Source organism: Electrona antarctica (genome assembly GCF_951216825.1).
Source record: "Electrona antarctica genome assembly, chromosome: 5".
Lineage (NCBI taxonomy): Eukaryota > Metazoa > Chordata > Actinopteri > Myctophiformes > Myctophidae > Electrona > Electrona antarctica.
In genome coordinates, this window is record NC_136810.1 from 479,877 (window position 1) to 502,474 (window position 22,598).

Sequence of the window (22,598 nt, forward strand, 5' to 3'; positions counted from 1 at the left end):
TAATGTTTATTAGTTTATTATAGCATAGGTAAGGTCCCAGAGGAGCTATAGTTTAATACATACATTTAATGTATTCCAAATACATTATAGGAATACTCGGGCTAATTTAAAACGTGATTTTCCTCCCTCCACCTGTTTCCTTTTTTTCTCTTTCTTTGTTTTTATTTTATTTTATTTTTTTAGGTCAAATGAAAGTAATTTCAGTCAATGGTAAGTTTTATTTTGAAAAGCAGCAGATCGGAATGCCATGTTTATTGTGAGCATCGTGTTGTTGTGAGGAAACGGGAAGTCCAGCTGACTGAAGTGAAGTCACATGACAGACATATAATATATGATATATTTACAGTATGACCCAAATAACCATAGGAACGACCCACAAGGTCCACAGCCACTGTTGCCATGTCCGCTTATTATAAGCGTTTTTTCTTCTTCTATAAAAGCTGCTTATGTTGGTAGTTAATTGTTGCGGTTTTTTGGGGGCTTATTAATTGTTTCTAAACTGTGGTCGCTTAATTATTTGGGTCGGTGGGTCCATATCTGGTATTGTGTGGTTTGTGGTGTAACTTGTTTAAATAAAATCTAAAATATTCCACATTGTCACTTTTTTTTCCAAGATTATTTTTAATAGCAGATCTCCAAGTTCACAACACGTCGCCATGTAGGCTATGCAACGCGTTGTGAGCTTGTAGATCTGCCATTTTCAAAAGGCATAGTCGCTTAATTCGTTTTGTGGCCATGCGACGCATTGTGCGCTTGTAGATCTGCTATTTTCAAATAGCATTATGCGTTTGTTTTCATAGACCTGCATGCATGGGTTCGCTTCTTTCTGTCACAGGATCTGGCAACTGTTCAGAACACGCCTGTTGGAGAGAAAAAGGCAACAAGTAAAAGTTTCTCTCCTCCAGAAACAATCTGTGTTTTAGGGAAACAACAACACCTGGAAAACAACAACAACAACAACGAGAGGATCAGGAGCGCCCATCTAACCACCGACCGAACGGGGGATTATTTATTATATTGACTTCAAACTGTTTTTGACAGACTTTGTAAAAAAAAAATCACGTCAGAGTAGTGAAGTCAGACTGAGTGCTGTCTGTCTCTATCCTGCTGGCCGCCGCCTGTTTGTCATTATCACCAAACCATGGAAGCTCTCTCTGACTGACTGACTGCTAAACAAGTTGAGCCACGAGTCGAGCCGAGGCGGGTCGTAATTGAATGAATTCATGTGAGCTGATTTGGAAGACAAGAAGGAAGCATCTGAAGGATCATTATGGAGCTGCTATAGAGAGGCTGAGGTAAAAGTAGTGTAAAGGATATTGATCATGGAGGAGACAGGCTGAGGTAAACCTGTAAGAATCCGGATCATGGTGAACAGGCGGAGGACATAGAATCCGGACCATGGTGAACGTGGAGGAGCTGGGGGACCGGCTGAAGAAGCTTCTGGTGAGACTCAGCAACCTGCAGGAGGACAGACAGCTGAGCTCCCTCATCCAGATCATCCAGGACCTGCTGTTCCTGGCGCACACCGACTGTGGTAGGATCTATTATTATTATTATTATTATTAAAGGACCAAGCAGTCCTGAAAGGACTCGGTCCTTCTATTGTTATTGTTAGTTTTTTTCTTCTTCCGACAAAAATAGCAGTTCTGGCTGAACCGTGCAGTCGGTTGTTGCGAAACTCGTCGACATGGTACAAGGGCCATGCCAAACGGTGACGACGCGAAGCCCACGGCCATTGGTCAAAGGGTGGCGCTATAGCACTCAATTGAAAATGCAAACTTTGAACGTGCATAGCTCATGAACCGTTTGACCGTTGGCAATGACACTTTGATACACATAGGTGTCTCCTCATGCCGAACAACTTTCGTGTTCTAACTTTTGACCTGTTTGAAGTTTTTATGAGCCAATTAAAATTGCTGTTTTGTGAAAATTCTTCTTCTGCCCCTAATACATACATGCAGCGTCATATGCTTATGTCACTTTACAGTATAGTAGAGAGTCATGCCAGTCTTACTCCAATTGGCCAAAGTGAAACCTTTGAACAGGCATAACTCGTTTGGCCAAAAATCATGGCAGTTGTTTCCACATGTTCATTGACTCATGGGGAACACATCTGTCACTTTGACCTGTAAGCTCCGCGCTCAGATATTCTGCCATTTTGAGCAGTTTGAAAAACGTTCTAATCTACACACAATCTATGGACCATCTAAAATCCCACTTGAAGAGAAGTGTGTACGCGAAAACATGAACAGTGAACACACTAGTAATGAATGATGACATGTCCAAAATCAGGATACACATAATTGTCATCAAAAACCCTGAATGATTTTGTTGTTTACAATGAAACAACTGATTGTGTCCGTGTAGCTCAGTCAGTAGAGCTCTTGCCTTTTGAGTTGACCTTTTTCCATAGTCTTCCATGCTTCTATGTTTTATTTGTGCATATTGCACTTATTGCTTATTGTCTTGTTGCTTGGTCCTGCCTTATCCCTGCTTGCAGCTATATTTATTATTATTATTACCCTCTGTTCCTGGCGCACACAGACTGTGGTAGGTGTAGGTTAGGCCAGGGGTTCTCAACGTTTTTGGCTGGGGACCCCAGAAAATGCTTTGGCAACGTCTCGGGACCCCCATAATAATAATAATAATTTGGAGACCCCCCCCCCCCACGGGTTGAGAACTTAGGACACTTATAACCAGGGGTCATCAGTCACTAGCCTAACATCAGTCATCAGTCACTAGGCTAGGGTCATCAGTCACTAGGCTAGGGTCATCAGTCACTAGGCTAGGGTCATCAGCCACTAGGCTAGGGTCATCAGTCACTAGGCTAGGGTCATCAGTCACTAGGCTAGGGTCATCAGTCACTAGGCTAGGGTCATCAGTCACTAGGCTAGGGTCATCAGTCAGTAGGCTAGGGTCATCAGTCACTAGGCTAGGGTCATCAGTCACTAGCCTAACATCAGTCATCAGTCACTAGGCTAGGGTCATCAGTCACTAGGCTAGGGTCATCAGTCACTAGGCTAGGGTCATCAGTCACTAGGCTAGGGTCATCAGGCACTAGGCTAGGGTCATCAGTCACTAGGCTAGGGTCATCAGGCACTAGCCTAACATCAGTCATCAGTCACTAGGCTAGGGTCATCAGTCACTAGGCTAGGGTCATCAGTCACTAGGCTAGGGTCATCAGTCACTAGGCTAGGGTCATCAGTCACTAGGCTAGGGTCATCAGTCAGTAGGCTAGGGTCATCAGTCACTAGGCTAGGGTCATCAGTCACTAGGCTAGGGTCATCAGTCACTAGCCTAACATCAGTCATCAGTCACTAGCATAGAGTATATATATAATAGAGACTGAACTGGCGCGAAGCTCCGCCCCCCCAGCTATTCATGTCAGTGGAAGTTACTCAGTGGCGTTTTGAAGCACCCGGAAGACTGCCAGAAGTCCCTCCCAGGACCTCAACTTTGAGGTCCTGAGTGACGTAGGGCAACTGAGCGCTCAACGTTAAAGCCCAGCTGCACGGGGTTTCCCGGTCATGAATCCACGGGTCCGCCTGTAGTCCCTCCTCCTACCACTAGGACCCAGAGCTTCAACGTTGGAAAGTCTGCCTGCCCCCTTGGTCACTAGGCTAGGGTCATCAGTCACTAGGCTAGGGTCATCAGTCACTAGCCTAACATCAGTCATCAGTCACTAGGCTAGGGTCATCAGTCATTAGGCTAGGGTCATCAGTCACTAGGCTAGGGTCATCAGTCATTAGGCTAGGGTCATCAGTCACTAGGCTAGGGTCATCAGTCACTAGGCTAGGGTCATCAGTCACTAGGCTAGGGTCATCAGTCATTAGGCTAGGGTCATCAGTCACTAGGCTAGGGTCATCAGTCACTAGGCTATAGGGTCATCAGTCACTAGCCTAACATCAGTCATCAGTCACTAGGCTAGGGTCATCAGTCATTAGGCTAGGGTCATCAGTCACTAGGCTAGGGTCATCAGTCATTAGGCTAGGGTCATCAGTCACTAGGCTAGGGTCATCAGTCACTAGGCTAGGGTCATCAGTCACTAGGCTAGGGTCATCAGTCACTAGGCTAGGGTCATCAGTCACTAGCCTAACATCAGTCATCAGTCACTAGGCTAGGGTCATCAGTCATTAGGCTAGGGTCATCAGTCACTAGGCTAGGGTCATCAGTCAGTAGGCTAGGGTCATCAGTCACTAGGCTAGGGTCATCAGTCACTAGGCTAGGGTCATCAGTCACTAGCCTAACATCAGTCATCAGTCACTAGGCTAGGGTCATCAGTCATTAGGCTAGGGTCATCAGTCACTAGGCTAGGGTCATCAGTCAGTAGGCTAGGGTCATCAGTCACTAGGCTAGGGTCATCAGTCACTAGGCTAGGGTCATCAGTCACTAGGCTAGGGTCATCAGTCACTAGGCTAGGGTCATCAGTCACTAGGCTAGGGTCATCAGTCACTAGGCTAGGGTCATCAGTCACTAGGCTAGGGTCATCAGTCACTAGGCTAGGGTCATCAGTCACTAGGCTAGGGTCATCAGTCACTAGGCTAGGGTCATCAGTCACTAGGCTAGGGTCATCAGTCACTAGGCTAGGGTCATCAGTCACTAGGCTAGGGTCACTAGGCTAGGGTCATCAGTCAGTAGGCTAGGGTCATCAGTCACTAGGCTAGGGTCATCAGTCACTAGGCTAGGGTCATCAGTCACTAGGCTAGGGTCATCAGTCACTAGGCTAGGGTCATCAGTCACTAGGCTAGGGTCATCAGTCACTAGGCTAGGGTCATCAGTCAGTAGGCTAGGGTCATCAGTCACTAGGCTAGGGTCATCAGTCACTAGGCTAGGGTCATCAGTCACTAGCCTAACATCAGTCATCAGTCACTAGGCTAGGGTCATCAGTCATTAGGCTAGGGTCATCAGTCACTAGGCTAGGGTCATCAGTCAGTAGGCTAGGGTCATCAGTCACTAGGCTAGGGTCATCAGTCACTAGGCTAGGGTCATCAGTCACTAGGCTAGGGTCATCAGTCACTAGGCTAGGGTCATCAGTCACTAGGCTAGGGTCATCAGTCACTAGGCTAGGGTCATCAGTCACTAGGCTAGGGTCATCAGTCACTAGGCTAGGGTCATCAGTCACTAGGCTAGGGTCATCAGTCACTAGGCTAGGGTCATCAGTCACTAGGCTAGGGTCATCAGTCACTAGGCTAGGGTCACTAGGCTAGGGTCATCAGTCAGTAGGCTAGGGTCATCAGTCACTAGGCTAGGGTCATCAGTCACTAGGCTAGGGTCATCAGTCACTAGGCTAGGGTCATCAGTCACTAGGCTAGGGTCATCAGTCACTAGGCTAGGGTCATCAGTCACTAGGCTAGGGTCATCAGTCACTAGGCTAGGGTCATCAGTCACTAGCCTATGGTCATCAGTCACCCATGGCGGCTTGTTGTGGTGGACATTTTTGTCAACATTCCATTTTTGCCACAGACATAAATCTGTGTAATCTAAAATGATTGGACATCGATATTACCAGAAACACATGAATAGATACAGCCCTGAATGACCATGACAGGTCTGAGGTCTGTAACTCTGACAGTGTTCAAATGGAACCAAATGGACCCGTAAGGGTCCATTTGGTTCCATTCGAACACTGTCAGAGTTAAGAGGGTATTTGTAAATTAAACATTTGAGAAGCACTAGTCCTAGTTGGACTCCTGCCATAGTAAATAATTGTCATGCATATTCTGAAGAAAACCTGGAGACTTTGACATTCAGTATTAAAGAAAGTGGGTGTTTTATGATGAAAATAAGAACATTAATTACAATGGCGTGTAAAACGAAATTAAACATTTGCCACGGACGGACATGACCGAGTCTTGTAAGGACATGTTTCTGAGAGACCACTGCTTATAACTGCACTCAGACATGGCATGTGGTCATTCCACAATTGGAGGACATTGGCCCGGTTTCCCAAAGGACACCTCTTACACCATGGTGTAAGAGGTATGGTGTTGTATGGTATGGTATGGTATGGTGTGCTCAGTTGCCCTCTAGGCCGCACATGAAGGCCTGAGGCCTACCATTGCGTGGCACATCTATGTACGGAATGTCTATGTTCACAGGCTTCATGTGCGGCCTAGAGGGCAACTGAGCATGTGCAACACCATACCACACGTGTAAGAGGTGTCCTTTGGGAAACCGGGCCATTATTTGGGCCTCAGATGTTTTTTGGGGAAAAAAATACTTTATATTTTTACCATTTTCTGTTATTTACACATTAAATACTAGGTAATACAACTATCAAAAGCTTGGTTGACTCAGCTAAGGCATCAAAGACACATTATTTGTATTAAATTATGTATTTATTGTTTGCTATACTTATTGGTGCAACACTGTTACCAACACCCAGGAACCTGGAAAAAGTATCATATGAAGAAAGTAAGATTCTCTCTAAATAGCCATTTTATTTCAGATATGAGTTGATTTAAATTCATTTAAGTAAATTCATGTGCGTCAACTTTGACTTTTTGTCCATAGTGAATATAAATAATATTTCAGTACAATTCGAAATGTACTTGAGTAAAAGTACAAAAGTATTGGAATGCAAATGTACTTAAAATACCAAAAGTAGGGGGCACGGTGGCACAGTTGGTAGTGCTGTCGCCTCACAGCTAGAAGGTCCTGGGTTCGATTCCCGCTCGGGACGCTGTGGGTGCTGGCGGCGTGTTTCCTCCTCCGCGTCATCAGTGCCCATACCCGAGGCGGGGTTGGCGAAAGGGCCTTTCTGTGTGGAGTTTGCATGTTCTCCCCGTGTCCCCTAGGGTAGGTACCCTCACATGTTCTCCCTGTGTCCCCTACCTAGGGTATGTACCCTCACATGTTCTCCCCGTGTCCCCTAGGGTAGGTACCCTCACATGTTCTCCCTGTGTCCCCTAGGGTAGGTACCCTCACATGTTCTCTCTGTGTCCCCTACCTAGGGTATGTACCCTCACATGTTCTCCCTGTGTCCCCTAGGGTAGGTACCCTCACATGTTCTCCCCGTGGCCCCTAGGGTAGGTACCCTCATGTTCTCCCTGTGTCCCCTAGGGTAGGTACCCTCACATGTTCTCCCCGTGGCCCCTAGGGTAGGTACCCTCATGTTCTCCCCGTGTCCCCTAGGGTAGGTACCCTCACATGTTCTCCCCGTGTCCCCTAGGGTAGGTACCCTCATGTTCTCCCTGTGTCCCCTAGGGTAGGTACCCTCACATGTTCTCCCCGTGGCCCCTAGGGTAGGTACCCTCATGTTCTCCCCGTGGCCCCTAGGGTAGGTACCCTCACATGTTCTCCCCGTGTCCCCTAGGGTAGGTACCCTCACATGTTCTCCCTGTGTCCCCTAGGGTAGGTACCCTCACATGTTCTCCCCGTGGCCCCTAGGGTAGGTACCCTCACATGTTCTCCCCGTGTCCCCTAGGGTAGGTACCCTCACATGTTCTCTCTGTGTCCCCTACCTAGGGTATGTACCCTCACATGTTCTCCCTGTGTCCCCTAGGGTAGGTACCCTCACATGTTCTCCCCGTGGCCCCTAGGGTAGGTACTCTCATGTTCTCCCTGTGTCCCCTAGGGTAGGTACCCTCACATGTTCTCCCCGTGGCCCCTAGGGTAGGTACCCTCATGTTCTCCCCGTGTCCCCTAGGGTAGGTACCCTCACATGTTCTCCCCGTGGCCCCTAGGGTAGGTACCATCACATGTTCTCCCCGTGTCCCCTAGGGTAGGTACCCTCACAAAAAACATGCAGTAATCCTGGTCTCTAAACTGCCTCCCCCTGGCCAGCCGGGGCGCCATGATGGAGGGGAAAGGAACCGCTTGGAATAACGTGTTCCTTCCACACGCTACGTCCAACCAGGGAAACTCCCCCTGATGGAGGGGAAAGGAACTGGTTGGAATAACGTGTTCCTTCCACACGCTACGTCCAACCAGGGAAACTCCCCCTGATGGAGGGGAAAGGAACTGGTTGGAATAACGTGTTCCTTCCACACGCTACGTCCAACCAGGGAAACTCCCCCTGATGGAGGGGAAAGGAACTGGTTGGAATAACGTGTTCCTTCCACACGCTACGTCCAACCAGGGAAACTCCCCCTTGTCAGGTGTAAAGGAGCAACTTGGACACTCAGGCATGAAGGAAGCATGAGTTCAAGTCCGTTGCTCTCCCCAGGTTGGCGGAGGGTGTGTAGAGCCCAGGATCACATTAGATCATTGACACAGGGGTGAAAAATGGGTTACAAAATCGTGGGATAAAAATTATTAAAAAAAAAAGAAAAGAATACCAAAAGTAGAAAGTACTTAAGTTTTCAAATGTATACAAATATTTTGGAAATAGCAGATCGGCTACTTTCAAATGGCTGAAATGTCTATTATATATAGGGCTGAAGTGTGTTAGTGTGTTTTGTAATAAACTAGTAACTACAGTTTTAAAATGATTGTAGTGCAGTAAAAGTATAATATTTGATAGATGTAGTGGACTTTGGACAGTAGTGGTTTTCAACCCTTTTCACACCCATCAACTTATTCAACATTTGAACCACTGACCACCATTTGATGACATTTAGCCTCTCAGACCCAATTGAGCCACGGACCACCATTTGATGACATTTAGCCAATCAGACCCATCTGAGCCACGGACCACCGTTTGATGACATTTAGCCTCTCAGACCCATTTGAGCCACGGACCACCATTTGATAACATTTAGCCTCTCAGACCCATCTGAGCCACGGACCACCGTTTGATGACATTTAGCCTCTCAGACCCATTTGAGCCACGGACCACCATTTGATGACATTTAGCCTCTCAGACCCATCTGAGCCACGGACCACCGTTTGATGACATTTAGCCTCAGACCCATCTGAGCCACGTACCACCATTTGATGACATTTAGCCTCTCAGACCCATTTGAGCCACGGACCACCGTTTGATGACATTTAGCCTCAAACCCATTTGAGCCACGGACCACCATTTGATGACATTTAGCCTCTCAGACCCATTTGAGCCACGGACCACCATTTGATGACATTTAGCCTCTCAGACCCATTTGAGCCACGGACCACCGTTTGATGACATTTAGCCTCTCAGACCCATTTGAGCCACGGACCACCATTTGATGACATTTAGCCTCTCAGACCCATTTGAGCCACGGACCACCATCTGATGACATTTAGCCTCTCAGACCCATTTGAGCCACGGACCACCGTTTGATGACATTTAGCCTCTCAGACCCATTTGAGCCACGGACCACCATTTGATGACATTTAGCCTCTCAGACCCATCTGAGCCACGGACCACCGTTTGATGACATTTAGCCTCTCAGACCCATTTGAGCCACGGACCACCATGTGATGACATTTAGCCTCTCAGACCCATTTGAGCCACGGACCACCATCTGATGACATTTAGCCTCTCAGACCCATTTGAGCCACGGACCACCATTTGATGACATTTAGCCTCTCAGACCCATTTGAGCCACGGACCACCGTTTGATGACATTTAGCCTCTCAGACCCATTTGAGCCACGGACCACCATTTGATGACATTTAGCCTCTCAGACCCATCTGAGCCACGGACCACCGTTTGATGACATTTAGCCTCTCAGACCCATTTGAGCCACGGACCACCGTTTGATGACATTTAGCCTCTCAGACCCATCTGAGCCACGGACCACCATTTGATGACATTTAGCCTCTCAGACCCATCTGAGCCACGGACCACCGTTTGATGACATTTAGCCTCTCAGACCCATCTGAGCCACGGACCACCGTTTGATGACATTTAGCCTCTCAGACCCATCTGAGCCACGGACCACCGTTTGATGACATTTAGCCTCTCAGACCCATTTGAGCCACGGACCACCATCTGATGACATTTAGCCTCTCAGACCCATTTGAGCCACGGACCACCATCTGATGACATTTAGCCTCTCAGACCCATTTGAGCCACGGACCACCATCTGATGACATTTAGCCTCTCAGACCCATTTGAGCCATAGCATTTTTTCCCCCACAATTCCATGCTGTATTGATGTTGGTACCATAGGAGAGATAACAGGCAAACGTTGATCAAAATAACAATTATTGTAAATGTAATAATACAGATGTTTAACAACAATTCAACTGTTGTGTAAAATGAAACCAAACGGACCATTAGGTTTCATTTTACGCTCTCAAGAGTTAAAGATCTACTAACAGTATAATAAGCCTCTCTGGGGACTCACTGGGAATAGCCATGCTTACTGTGATGTAAATATGTTTTCAATGTAATGAGTCCCAGGATGCAGGGATGGTCTTTTAGGGGCAATTCACACTATGGTCCCGGGTTCGGACTCGGGACCACTTGTCAGATGTTGTGGTAATGTGAATGATGCGTACCGTTCCCGGGAGCGGATCTCCCAACCGCCCCCGAGACCGCATGGGGGGCGGGTCTCTGGACCGTTGAAGTGTATTCAGATACGGATCGCTCCAATGTTCCAATGAATGTTTTTTTAGAACGTGACATGATCTCTAGTCGACGAGCCAAGCGTCAACAAAAAAAAACACAGACACTGCACGAAGCGTAACACCAGCTCATTTCTCAACGCCGCCCGTCGCCGATCTACAAGCTCACAACGCGTCGCAGCGCGCCGCGTTGTGAGCTTGCAGATCTGCTATGTTGAATCTGCTATACACGCAGCACCGCAGTGCGCGCTGATCTTGGACTACACGTGGCTCTTGGGCTTTGCTTGGCATAGTTTCCAAAGTAAAACAAAATAATAATAATGCTAAAGTAGAATCCATTAAACTAATATCAAACACGACACTGGAGCACAGAACTGACTGACACAGTGAATAGCAGGCAGGCTGACAGTGACGTAGTATAACGGCAAAGAGCCAAAAAAGGCAATGCAATGCAGTGTCTGGATTTATTGGAGACAATGTCGCAGAGTTGATGGTCAGTGTCCGTGCGCACCAGCCATCAAGCACACCACCATCTGGAGGATCAAAGTGTGTTATGCAAGTGTACCCGCGGGTGCGCTGTTGAATCTCGGGCAATGTGAATCATGGCCATCGGGGACCAGGCAACCGTATTCGGAAACGGTTCCAAAGAAACGGATTCAGTCCCTCTCAGTGTGAATTGCCTAATAGAAAATGAGTCCCAGGGACACTTTATGAGTCCCCCTTTTTGCCATTTTTACAAATTGCAGCATTTAACTCCCATTTCATTTTATATGATTATAATGTGGTTATATTCATGTAGAAAACAGAAGAAGAAATGATTATTATAACTAAAGCTAGCAATTTTTGTATTGTATTATTTTGACTGTACATGCTGAGTACAGTAGTGCATCCCGTGGGTGCAGAGGTTGTTGTTTTATTATGTCCCTTAAAGGAGAATTCCATGCTAGAAGGCTTTCTTACCTTTATTTGTAGTTGTTGCGTCCCCACCAAAGAGGTCCAGGTGTTATTTTGTGCAAAAGCGCATTATTGGCTATTTCCCCTGCCATAAGCCCTAAATTAATTGAATTGAAGTGAATGGGAATTGAATGGGGCTTTTTTTTTGTATATATCCTCTCTTCATAATGTAAATAATATCCCAAGCGGCACACTTTACTACTTATTTCGATGGAAATAAGCGAATTAGCATAACACCCCATAGCCCCATTCAATTCCCATTCCATGCAATGCAATTCATTGAGGGCTTATGGTAGGGGAAATAGCCAATAAGGAGTTTTTGCACAAAAAAACACCTGGACCTCTTTGGTGGGGACGTAACAACTACAAATAAAGGTAAGCAAGTTAAGAAAGCATTCTAGCATGGAATTCTCCTTTAACTATACACTGTGTTTTGGGATGCAAAATGCACCCCATTTTAATCTCTGTGTGTGTGTGTGTGTGTGTGTGTGTGTGTGTGTGTGTGTGTGTGTGTGTGTGTGTGTGTGTGTGTGTGTGTGTGTGTGTGTGTGTGTGTGTGCGCAGCAGCAGAGCTGTTTGAAGACCAGGATGTCCAGACTCCTCTCATGTTGGTTCTGTCCTCCTACATGGGCAGCAGAGGGGTCCAACAGGTAAGATGTCCTCCTACATGGGCAGCAGAGGGGTCCAACAGGTAAGATGTGTCCTCCTACATGGGCAGCAGAGGGGTCCAACAGGTAAGATGTCCTCCTACATGGGCAGCAGAGGGGTGCAACAGGTAAGATGTCCTCCTACATGGGCAGCAGAGGGGTCCAACAGGTAAGATGTGTCCTCCTACATGGGCAGCAGAGGGGTCCAACAGGTAAGATGTCCTCCTACATGGGCAGCAGAGGGGTCCAACAGGTAAGATGTCCTCCTACATGGGCAGCAGAGGGGTCCAACAGGTAAGATGTGTCCTCCTACATGGGCAGCAGAGGGGTCCAGCAGGTAAGATGTGTCCTCCTACATGGGCAGCAGATGGGTCCAACAGGTAAGATGTCCTCCTACATGGGCAGCAGAGGGGTCCAACAGGTAAGATGTCCTCCTACATGGGCAGCAGAGGGGTCCAACAGGTAAGATGTCCTCCTACATGGGCAGCAGAGGGGTGCAACAGGTAAGATGTCCTCCTACATGGGCAGCAGAGGGGTCCAACAGGTAAGATGTCCTCCTACATGGGCAGCAGAGGGGTCCAACAGGTAAGATGTGTCCTCCTACATGGGCAGCAGAGGGGTCCAACAGGTAAGATGTCCTCCTACATGGGCAGCAGAGGGGTCCAACAGGTAAGATGTCCTCCTACATGGGCAGCAGAGGGGTCCAACAGGTAAGATGTCCTCCTACATGGGCAGCAGAGGGGTCCAACAGGTAAGATGTCCTCCTACATGGGCAGCAGAGGGGTGCAACAGGTAAGATGTGTCCTCCTACATGGGCAGCAGAGGGGTGCAACAGGTAAGATGTCCTCCTACATGGGCAGCAGAGGGGTCCAACAGGTAAGATGTCCTCCTACATGGGCAGCAGAGGGGTGCAACAGGTAAGATGTCCTCCTACATGGGCAGCAGAGGGGTCCAACAGGTAAGATGTGTCCTCCTACATGGGCAGCAGAGGGGTGCAACAGGTAAGATGTCCTCCTACATGGGCAGCAGAGGGGTCCAACAGGTAAGATGTCCTCCTACATGGGCAGCAGAGGGGTCCAACAGGTAAGATGTCCTCCTACATGGGCAGCAGAGGGGTCCAACAGGTAAGATGTGTCCTCCTACATGGGCAGCAGAGGGGTCCAACAGGTAAGATGTGTCCTCCTACATGGGCAGCAGAGGGGTCCAACAGGTAAGATGTCCTCCTACATGGGCAGCAGAGGGGTGCAACAGGTAAGATGTGTCCTCCTACATGGGCAGCAGAGGGGTCCAACAGGTAAGATGTCCTCCTACATGGGCAGCAGAGGGGTCCAACAGGTAAGATGTCCTCCTACATGGGCAGCAGAGGGGTGCAACAGGTAAGATGTGTCCTCCTACATGGGCAGCAGAGGGGTCCAACAGGTAAGATGTCCTCCTACATGGGCAGCAGAGGGGTGCAACAGGTAAGATCCACTCGGTGGCGCGCTATGAGCTTGTATATCTGCTTTTTTTCAACAGCATATAATTATAACATAATGTTTAAAACACCAAAAAGGGTTCCCGCCTAAAATGGGATAATATTTGTTATTTCCGGTGAAGAGACCAGAGGGGGAAAAAGCAGACCATGTACAGAGTCAACCAAGTATTACTCGACACTCAGGGCACCTCACTCCCTGTGGGGGTGTGGAGCGACACTCAGGGCACCTCACTCCCTGTGGGGGTGTGGAGCGACACTCAGGGCACCTCACTCCCTGTGGGGGTGTGGAGCGCGTTTGAGGTCGGTGGGGGCGAACCGTCCTCCGATCTGCGAGAAACGTTCCCTGCACACTCCCTAGAGGACAAAGGACAAACCTTTTCACATCTGCCTTTTATGCCACCAGGAGGCCGACTTTTAGAGCCGATTCTAAAAAGGCCTTCTAAAGACCTGACCTATGTTTTCTGAAAAACTTCAAATATTTATATAGCGGCATCAAAGTTTTTTCGATGTTTGAATACTGTACATACTGTACAGAACCCCAAAAGGGGTTCCTGGGCCTGAATTGGTTAACCCATTTTGGGCGGGAACCCCTTTTGGTGTTTTAAACATTATGTTATAATTTAGCTATTGGAAAAATAGCAGATCTACAATCTCATAGCGCGCCACCGAGTGGCGCGCTATGAGTTTGTAGGTCTGCTATTTTTTGAAAAATCGTAAAAATGTGGCGCAAATCTTTGAATATTATATTCTTTCAGAGTGAATGTTTTTAACTCGGGTCTAAATAGGTTAATTCCATTGTTTTGTCGTACCCTGATATTTTCCAAGAGTGTCCTGTTATCCTGTATGAATGAATGCATTCCTTGGAAATATTCCGTCTATGTAGTCATGCTGCTATGCTGCGGACACACCTGTGCTTTGTCTGCTGTGTACCAGTGTAGTTTTAGTCATAGTCTTTTGAATAGTTTTCATTTCGTTTTAGTCACATTTTAGTCACCTGGAATGTATTAGTGTTAGTCTATTTTTAGTCGACTAAATGTCATGATATTTTAGTCGACTAAATCTACAGTTGATTTAGTCGACTAAAATCTATTTTGGTGGGCATTGATGCCGTCGTAAGGACTGTTTTTACACTTGCTGAAAATAGCCAATCTACAAGCTCACAACGCGTCGCAGCGTTGTGAGCTGCGACATCCTGACAGAAAACTGTCAGGATGCTGTCAGTCCATCCTCTGTGTGTTCCTCCTCCTCCAGGTGGGCTGGTCCCTGCTGTGTCGGCTGGTTGAGATCTGTCCGTCCACTCTGGAGGAGTTGACCAGACCACTGGGAGCTGCCAAGGACTGGGAGGTACTGGGAGTACACCAGTAAGTACTGGGAGGTCCTGGGAGGTACTGGGAGTCCACCAGTAAGTACTGGGAGGTCCTGGGAGGTACTGGGAGTCCACCAGTAAGTACTGGGAGGTCCTGGGAGGTACTGGGAGTCCACCAGTAAGTACTGGGAGGTCACCAGTAAGTACTGGGAGGTGCTGGGAGGTGCTGGGAGGTCACCAGTAAGTACTGGGAGGTCCTGGGAGGTACTGGGAGGCAGGGCTGGACTGGGACAAAAATTCGGCCCGGTCATTTTCGCGTGAATTTGGCCCAGACCGGCCCACCACAACCAGCGCGCAGATAGCAGAAACTCTACCACCCACTCCGTCGAGGCACACACAAACAAACAAGCCCTAATACCACCACTTTTACAGAACAACATAAACGATACAAACCAACCAGTGCCGGTTCTAGGCGTTTAGTGGCCCTAAGCAACATAATATTATGTGCCCCCCCCCCCTGCACTGCAACGCCGGGGGTGGTCCAGAAAAATCTGTAAATTTGCCATGGAAATGCTTCAATCTGGTGCACTTTGAGATCAAAATTAAGAGGCTAGATCAGGCCAGTTGATATTAACCTGCGGGCCGCATTAGGTGAAGGTGGGGGCCACATGTGGCCCTCAGGCCGCCAGTTGATATTAACCTGCGGGCCGCATTAGGTGAAGGTGGGGGCCACATGTGGCCCTCAGGCCGCCAGTTGATATTAACCTGCGGGCCGCATTAGGTGAAGGTGGGGGCCACATGTGGCCCTCAGGCCGCCAGTTGATATTAACCTGCGGGCCGCATTAGGTGAAGGTGGGAGCTACATGTGGCCCTCAGGCCGCCAGTTGATATTAACCTGAGGGCCGCATTAGGTGAAGGTGGGGGCCACATGTGGCCCTCAGGCCGCCAGTTGATATTAACCTGCGGGCCGCATTAGGTGAAGGTGGGGGCCACATGTGGCCCTCAGGCCGCCAGTTGATATTAACCTGCGGGCCGCATTAGGTGAAGGTGGGGGCCACATGTGGCCCTCAGGCCGCCAGTTGATATTAACCTGCGGGCCGCATTAGGTGAAGGTGGGGGCCACATGTGGCCCTCAGGCCGCCAGTTGATATTAACCTGCGGGCCGCATTAGGTGAAGGTGGGGGCCACATGTGGCCCTCAGGCCGCCAGTTGATATTAACCTGCGGGCCGCATTAGGTGAAGGTGGGGGCCACATGTGGCCCTCAGGCCGCCAGTTCGCCAGGCCGCCAGTTCCATTGTTATGCGGATGACACGCAATTATACGTCCCCATAAAGCCTGGTCACTCTGACATCACCTGTATCGAGGCCTGCTTAAAGGGTAAGACCACTTTTTTAGAGGTTTGGGTTGTTTTCTTACCTTATTATGGGCAAACTAGTCCATTCCATGAGTTATTTCGCTCCGTTGTGTTGTTTATTAGAAATTTGAGAAATAAAAAAAGTCGCTCATTGACTTCCATTGTAACAGGGAAACAGCTCTCAAAGTCAGTCTTTTAGCACATGAACCAACGCAACAAAAGCTGATTCTGACAGTTTATGACACCAGGAAAACTCATACGGTTTTATTTTTAATAAAAAATGTCAACTTTGTCTTGTTTTGACTAATTTGTGTAGAAAGAAGATCCGGTAGGTATGCCTACACCGACCGAATCACTGCTGTGAAAAACGATCTGATTGGACCAAAACTGTACACCACTTCCTTATTGGAAATGACGGGGATGTAAACACATGGATTTGATCTCGTCCGCTTGTCACTAAAAACATACACAATGGACGTGTTTGAGGGAGACACTTTAGAAGAAGTGTGTAAAGTGTCTGTGTCTGGGACTGCTCATATGCAAGGCTGCAGCTGGATGCATCTCAAACAGCGTGGAGACTTCTGTTTACAAACGAAACCTCGCAAGACGACCCGCGAGAGTTGGGAACGCCGTAGCACTGCTTCAGTCTATCTCCGACTAAAATAGTAACTTTATAAATCTATCTTAAAAGACGAAAATAAAACCGTATGAGTTTTCCTGGTGTCATAAACTGTCAGAATCAGCTTTTGTTGCGTTTGTTCATGTGCTAAAAGACTGACGTTGAGAGCTGTTTCCCTGTTACAATGGAAGTCAATGAGCGACTTTTTTTATTTCTCAAATTTCTAATAAACAACACAACGGAGCGAAATAACTCATGGAATGGACTAGTTTGCCCATAATAAGGTAAGAAAACAACCCAAACCTCTAAAAAAGTGGTCTTACCCTTTAAGTGACCTAAAAAATTGGATGTCCAGAAACTTCCTGCAACTAAATGAGTCCAAATCGGAATTAATTATATTTACCCCTCACTGCCCAAACACACAAATCTCTAATAATCTTACCTCCAGTCTTGGTTCCCTCTCCAGTAATCAAAAAACGAAGGTCCGAAACCTAGGTGTAATGTTTGACCCTGAGCTGTCCTTTGATTTCCAGGTGACTAAGGTAGTCCAGTCTTGTTTTGTCCAGTTGAGACAATTAGCTAAGGTCAGGCCATTTCTTATTTTTTCTGACCTAGAAAAAGTCATTCATGCTTTTATCTCTTCCAGATTAGATTACTGCAATGCACTTTATTCAGGTATCAGTAAACAGAACATTTACACAGTCTACAACTGATACAAAATGCAGCTGCTAGACTACTGACGCGCACAAAGAGAAGTGAGCACATTACACCTGTCCTTGCGGCACTCCATTGGTTACCTGTACGTTTTAGAATAGATTTTAAGATTTTATTACTTGTTTTTAAAGCTCTAAATGGTCTGGCACCTGCTTACATTCGTAATCTTTTAACTCCCTACAAACCTGGCCGCTGCCTGAGATCATCCAGCTTAACCCGATTAAAGGTTCCAAAATCTCGCCTTATCACAAAAGGCGACCGGGCCTTTGCTGTACGGGCCCCTCGGCTGTGGAACTCACTGCCTGAGGATCTCAGGCTGGCAAACTCAGTATCCTCTTTTAAATCACGGTTAAAAACTCACCTTTATTGCACATCCTTTTTATGAAATGTTTTAATTGTGTTTATTTTGTTTTATTCTTATTGTATTTTTTACTGCTATTATTATCTGTAAAGCACTTTGTAAACTTGTTTTTGGAAAGGTGCTATATAAATAAAGTTATTATTATTATTATTATATTAACCTGCGGGCCGCATTAGGTGAAGGTGGGGGCCACATGTGGCCCTCATGCCGCCAGTTGATATTAACCTGCGGGCCGCATTAGGTGAAGGTGGGGGCCACATGTGGCCCTCAGGCCGCCAGTTGATATTAACCTGCGGGCCGCATTAGGTGAAGGTGGGGGCCACATGTGGCCCTCATGCCGCCAGTTGATATTAACCTGCGGGCCGCATTAGGTGAAGGTGGGGGCCACATGTGGCCCTCAGGCCGCCAGTTGATATTAACCTGCGGGCCGCATTAGGTGAAGGTGGGGGCCACATGTGGCCCTCAGGCCGCCAGTTGATACTAACCTGCGGGCCGCATTAGGTGAAGGTGGGAGCTACATGTGGCCCTCAGGCCGCCAGTTGATATTAACCTGCGGGCCGCATTAGGTGAAGGTGGGGGCCACATGTGGCCCTCAGGCCGCCAGTTGATACTAACCTGAGGGCCGCATTAGGTGAAGGTGTGGGCCACATGTGGCCCTCAGGCCGCCAGTTGATATTAACCTGCGGGCCGCATTAGGTGAAGGTGGGGGCCACATGTGGCCCTCAGGCCGCCAGTTGATACTAACCTGAGGGCCGCATTAGGTGAAGGTGGGGGCCACATGTGGCCCTCAGGCCGCCAGTTGATATTAACCTGAGGGCCGCATTAGGTGAAGGTGGGAGCTACATGTGGCCCTCAGGCCGCCAGTTGATACTAACCTGAGGGCCGCATTAGGTGAAGGTGTGGGCCACATGTGGCCCCCAGCCTACAGTTGATATTAACCTGCGGGCCTTTTCTTTTTCTAGTTTGAACCTTTTAACCTTTTAACTAGTTCTCTATTAAAATTGTTTTTACTTCTTTCTGTACAGCGCCCCCGGTGTAGAGGGATGGTATGACAGACTGGTATAAACAGTGCCCCCAGTGGGGAGGGATGGTATGACAGACTGACTGGTATAAACAGCGCCCCCAGTGTGGAGGGATGGTATGACAGACTGACTGGTATAAACAGCATCCCCAGTGGGGAGGGATGGTATAAACAGCACCCCCAGTGTAGAGGGATGGTATAAACAGCGCCCCCAGTGTAGAGGGATGGTATAAACAGCGCCCCCAGTGTAGAGGGATGGTATAAACATCCCTCAACTGTAGACTGGGGGCCACATGTGGCCCCCAGCCTACAGTTGATATTAACCTGCGGGCTGCATTAAGTGAAGGTGGGGGCCACATGTGGCCCTCAGGCCGCCAGTTGATATTAACCTGCGGGCCGCATTAGGTGAAGGTGGGGGCCACATGTGGCCCTCAGGCCGCCAGTTGATATTAACCTGCGGGCCGCATTAGGTGAAGGTGGGGGCCACATGTGGCCCTCAGGCCGCCAGTTGATATTAACCTGCGGGCCGCATTAGGTGAAGGTGGGGGCCACATGTGGCCCTCAGGCCGCCAGTTGATATTAACCTGCGGGCCGCATTAGGTGAAGGTGGGGGCCACATGTGGCCCTCAGGCCGCCAGTTCGCCAGGCCGCCAGTTCCATTGTTATGCGGATGACACGCAATTATACGTCCCCATAAAGCCTGGTCACTCTGACATCACCTGTATCGAGGCCTGCTTAAAGGGTAAGACCACTTTTTTAGAGGTTTGGGTTGTTTTCTTACCTTATTATGGGCAAACTAGTCCATTCCATGAGTTATTTCGCTCCGTTGTGTTGTTTATTAGAAATTTGAGAAATAAAAAAAGTCGCTCATTGACTTCCATTGTAACAGGGAAACAGCTCTCAAAGTCAGTCTTTTAGCACATGAACCAACGCAACAAAAGCTGATTCTGACAGTTTATGACACCAGGAAAACTCATACGGTTTTATTTTTAATAAAAAATGTCAACTTTGTCTTGTTTTGACTAATTTGTGTAGAAAGAAGATCCGGTAGGTATGCCTACACCGACCGAATCACTGCTGTGAAAAACGATCTGATTGGACCAAAACTGTACACCACTTCCTTATTGGAAATGACGGGGATGTAAACACATGGATTTGATCTCGTCCGCTTGTCACTAAAAACATACACAATGGACGTGTTTGAGGGAGACACTTTAGAAGAAGTGTGTAAAGTGTCTGTGTCTGGGACTGCTCATATGCAAGGCTGCAGCTGGATGCATCTCAAACAGCGTGGAGACTTCTGTTTACAAACGAAACCTCGCAAGACGACCCGCGAGAGTTGGGAACGCCGTAGCACTGCTTCAGTCTATCTCCGACTAAAATAGTAACTTTATAAATCTATCTTAAAAGACGAAAATAAAACCGTATGAGTTTTCCTGGTGTCATAAACTGTCAGAATCAGCTTTTGTTGCGTTTGTTCATGTGCTAAAAGACTGACGTTGAGAGCTGTTTCCCTGTTACAATGGAAGTCAATGAGCGACTTTTTTTATTTCTCAAATTTCTAATAAACAACACAACGGAGCGAAATAACTCATGGAATGGACTAGTTTGCCCATAATAAGGTAAGAAAACAACCCAAACCTCTAAAAAAGTGGTCTTACCCTTTAAGTGACCTAAAAAATTGGATGTCCAGAAACTTCCTGCAACTAAATGAGTCCAAATCGGAATTAATTATATTTACCCCTCACTGCCCAAACACACAAATCTCTAATAATCTTACCTCCAGTCTTGGTTCCCTCTCCAGTAATCAAAAAACGAAGGTCCGAAACCTAGGTGTAATGTTTGACCCTGAGCTGTCCTTTGATTTCCAGGTGACTAAGGTAGTCCAGTCTTGTTTTGTCCAGTTGAGACAATTAGCTAAGGTCAGGCCATTTCTTATTTTTTCTGACCTAGAAAAAGTCATTCATGCTTTTATCTCTTCCAGATTAGATTACTGCAATGCACTTTATTCAGGTATCAGTAAACAGAACATTTACACAGTCTACAACTGATACAAAATGCAGCTGCTAGACTACTGACGCGCACAAAGAGAAGTGAGCACATTACACCTGTCCTTGCGGCACTCCATTGGTTACCTGTACGTTTTAGAATAGATTTTAAGATTTTATTACTTGTTTTTAAAGCTCTAAATGGTCTGGCACCTGCTTACATTCGTAATCTTTTAACTCCCTACAAACCTGGCCGCTGCCTGAGATCATCCAGCTTAACCCGATTAAAGGTTCCAAAATCTCGCCTTATCACAAAAGGCGACCGGGCCTTTGCTGTACGGGCCCCTCGGCTGTGGAACTCACTGCCTGAGGATCTCAGGCTGGCAAACTCAGTATCCTCTTTTAAATCACGGTTAAAAACTCACCTTTATTGCACATCCTTTTTATGAAATGTTTTAATTGTGTTTATTTTGTTTTATTCTTATTGTATTTTTTACTGCTATTATTATCTGTAAAGCACTTTGTAAACTTGTTTTTGGAAAGGTGCTATATAAATAAAGTTATTATTATTATTATTATATTAACCTGCGGGCCGCATTAGGTGAAGGTGGGGGCCACATGTGGCCCTCATGCCGCCAGTTGATATTAACCTGCGGGCCGCATTAGGTGAAGGTGGGGGCCACATGTGGCCCTCAGGCCGCCAGTTGATATTAACCTGCGGGCCGCATTAGGTGAAGGTGGGGGCCACATGTGGCCCTCATGCCGCCAGTTGATATTAACCTGCGGGCCGCATTAGGTGAAGGTGGGGGCCACATGTGGCCCTCAGGCCGCCAGTTGATACTAACCTGCGGGCCGCATTAGGTGAAGGTGGGGGCCACATGTGGCCCTCATGCCGCCAGTTGATATTAACCTGCGGGCCGCATTAGGTGAAGGTGGGGGCCACATGTGGCCCTCAGGCCGCCAGTTGATATTAACCTGCGGGCCGCATTAGGTGAAGGTGGGGGCCACATGTGGCCCTCATGCCGCCAGTTGATATTAACCTGCGGGCCGCATTAGGTGAAGGTGGGGGCCACATGTGGCCCTCAGGCCGCCAGTTGATATTAACCTGCGGGCCGCATTAGGTGAAGGTGGGGGCCACATGTGGCCCTCAGGCCGCCAGTTGATACTAACCTGCGGGCCGCATTAGGTGAAGGTGGGAGCTACATGTGGCCCTCAGGCCGCCAGTTGATATTAACCTGCGGGCCGCATTAGGTGAAGGTGGGGGCCACATGTGGCCCTCAGGCCGCCAGTTGATACTAACCTGAGGGCCGCATTAGGTGAAGGTGTGGGCCACATGTGGCCCTCAGGCCGCCAGTTGATATTAACCTGCGGGCCGCATTAGGTGAAGGTGGGGGCCACATGTGGCCCTCAGGCCGCCAGTTGATACTAACCTGAGGGCCGCATTAGGTGAAGGTGGGGGCCACATGTGGCCCTCAGGCCGCCAGTTGATATTAACCTGAGGGCCGCATTAGGTGAAGGTGGGAGCTACATGTGGCCCTCAGGCCGCCAGTTGATACTAACCTGAGGGCCGCATTAGGTGAAGGTGTGGGCCACATGTGGCCCCCAGCCTACAGTTGATATTAACCTGCGGGCCTTTTCTTTTTCTAGTTTGAACCTTTTAACCTTTTAACTAGTTCTCTATTAAAATTGTTTTTACTTCTTTCTGTACAGCGCCCCCGGTGT

The 22,598-nt window shown here is 47.9% G+C and overlaps 1 protein-coding gene across 1 annotated transcript in view; it reads left to right on the top strand.

The window, feature by feature from the left end:
- The first annotated feature begins 1,008 nt into the window (after positions 1-1,008).
- lrrk2 (leucine-rich repeat kinase 2) overlaps positions 1,009-22,598 on the top strand; it is a 190,341-nt gene continuing 168,751 nt past the window's right edge. Inside the window, exons 1-3 of the mRNA XM_079502485.1 lie at positions 1,009-1,534; positions 11,956-12,041; positions 14,764-14,873. Of these exons, the coding sequence (XP_079358611.1) occupies positions 1,399-1,534; positions 11,956-12,041; positions 14,764-14,873 (332 nt within the window). The 5' untranslated portion in view covers positions 1,009-1,398. The remainder of the gene's footprint in view (positions 1,535-11,955; positions 12,042-14,763; positions 14,874-22,598) is intronic.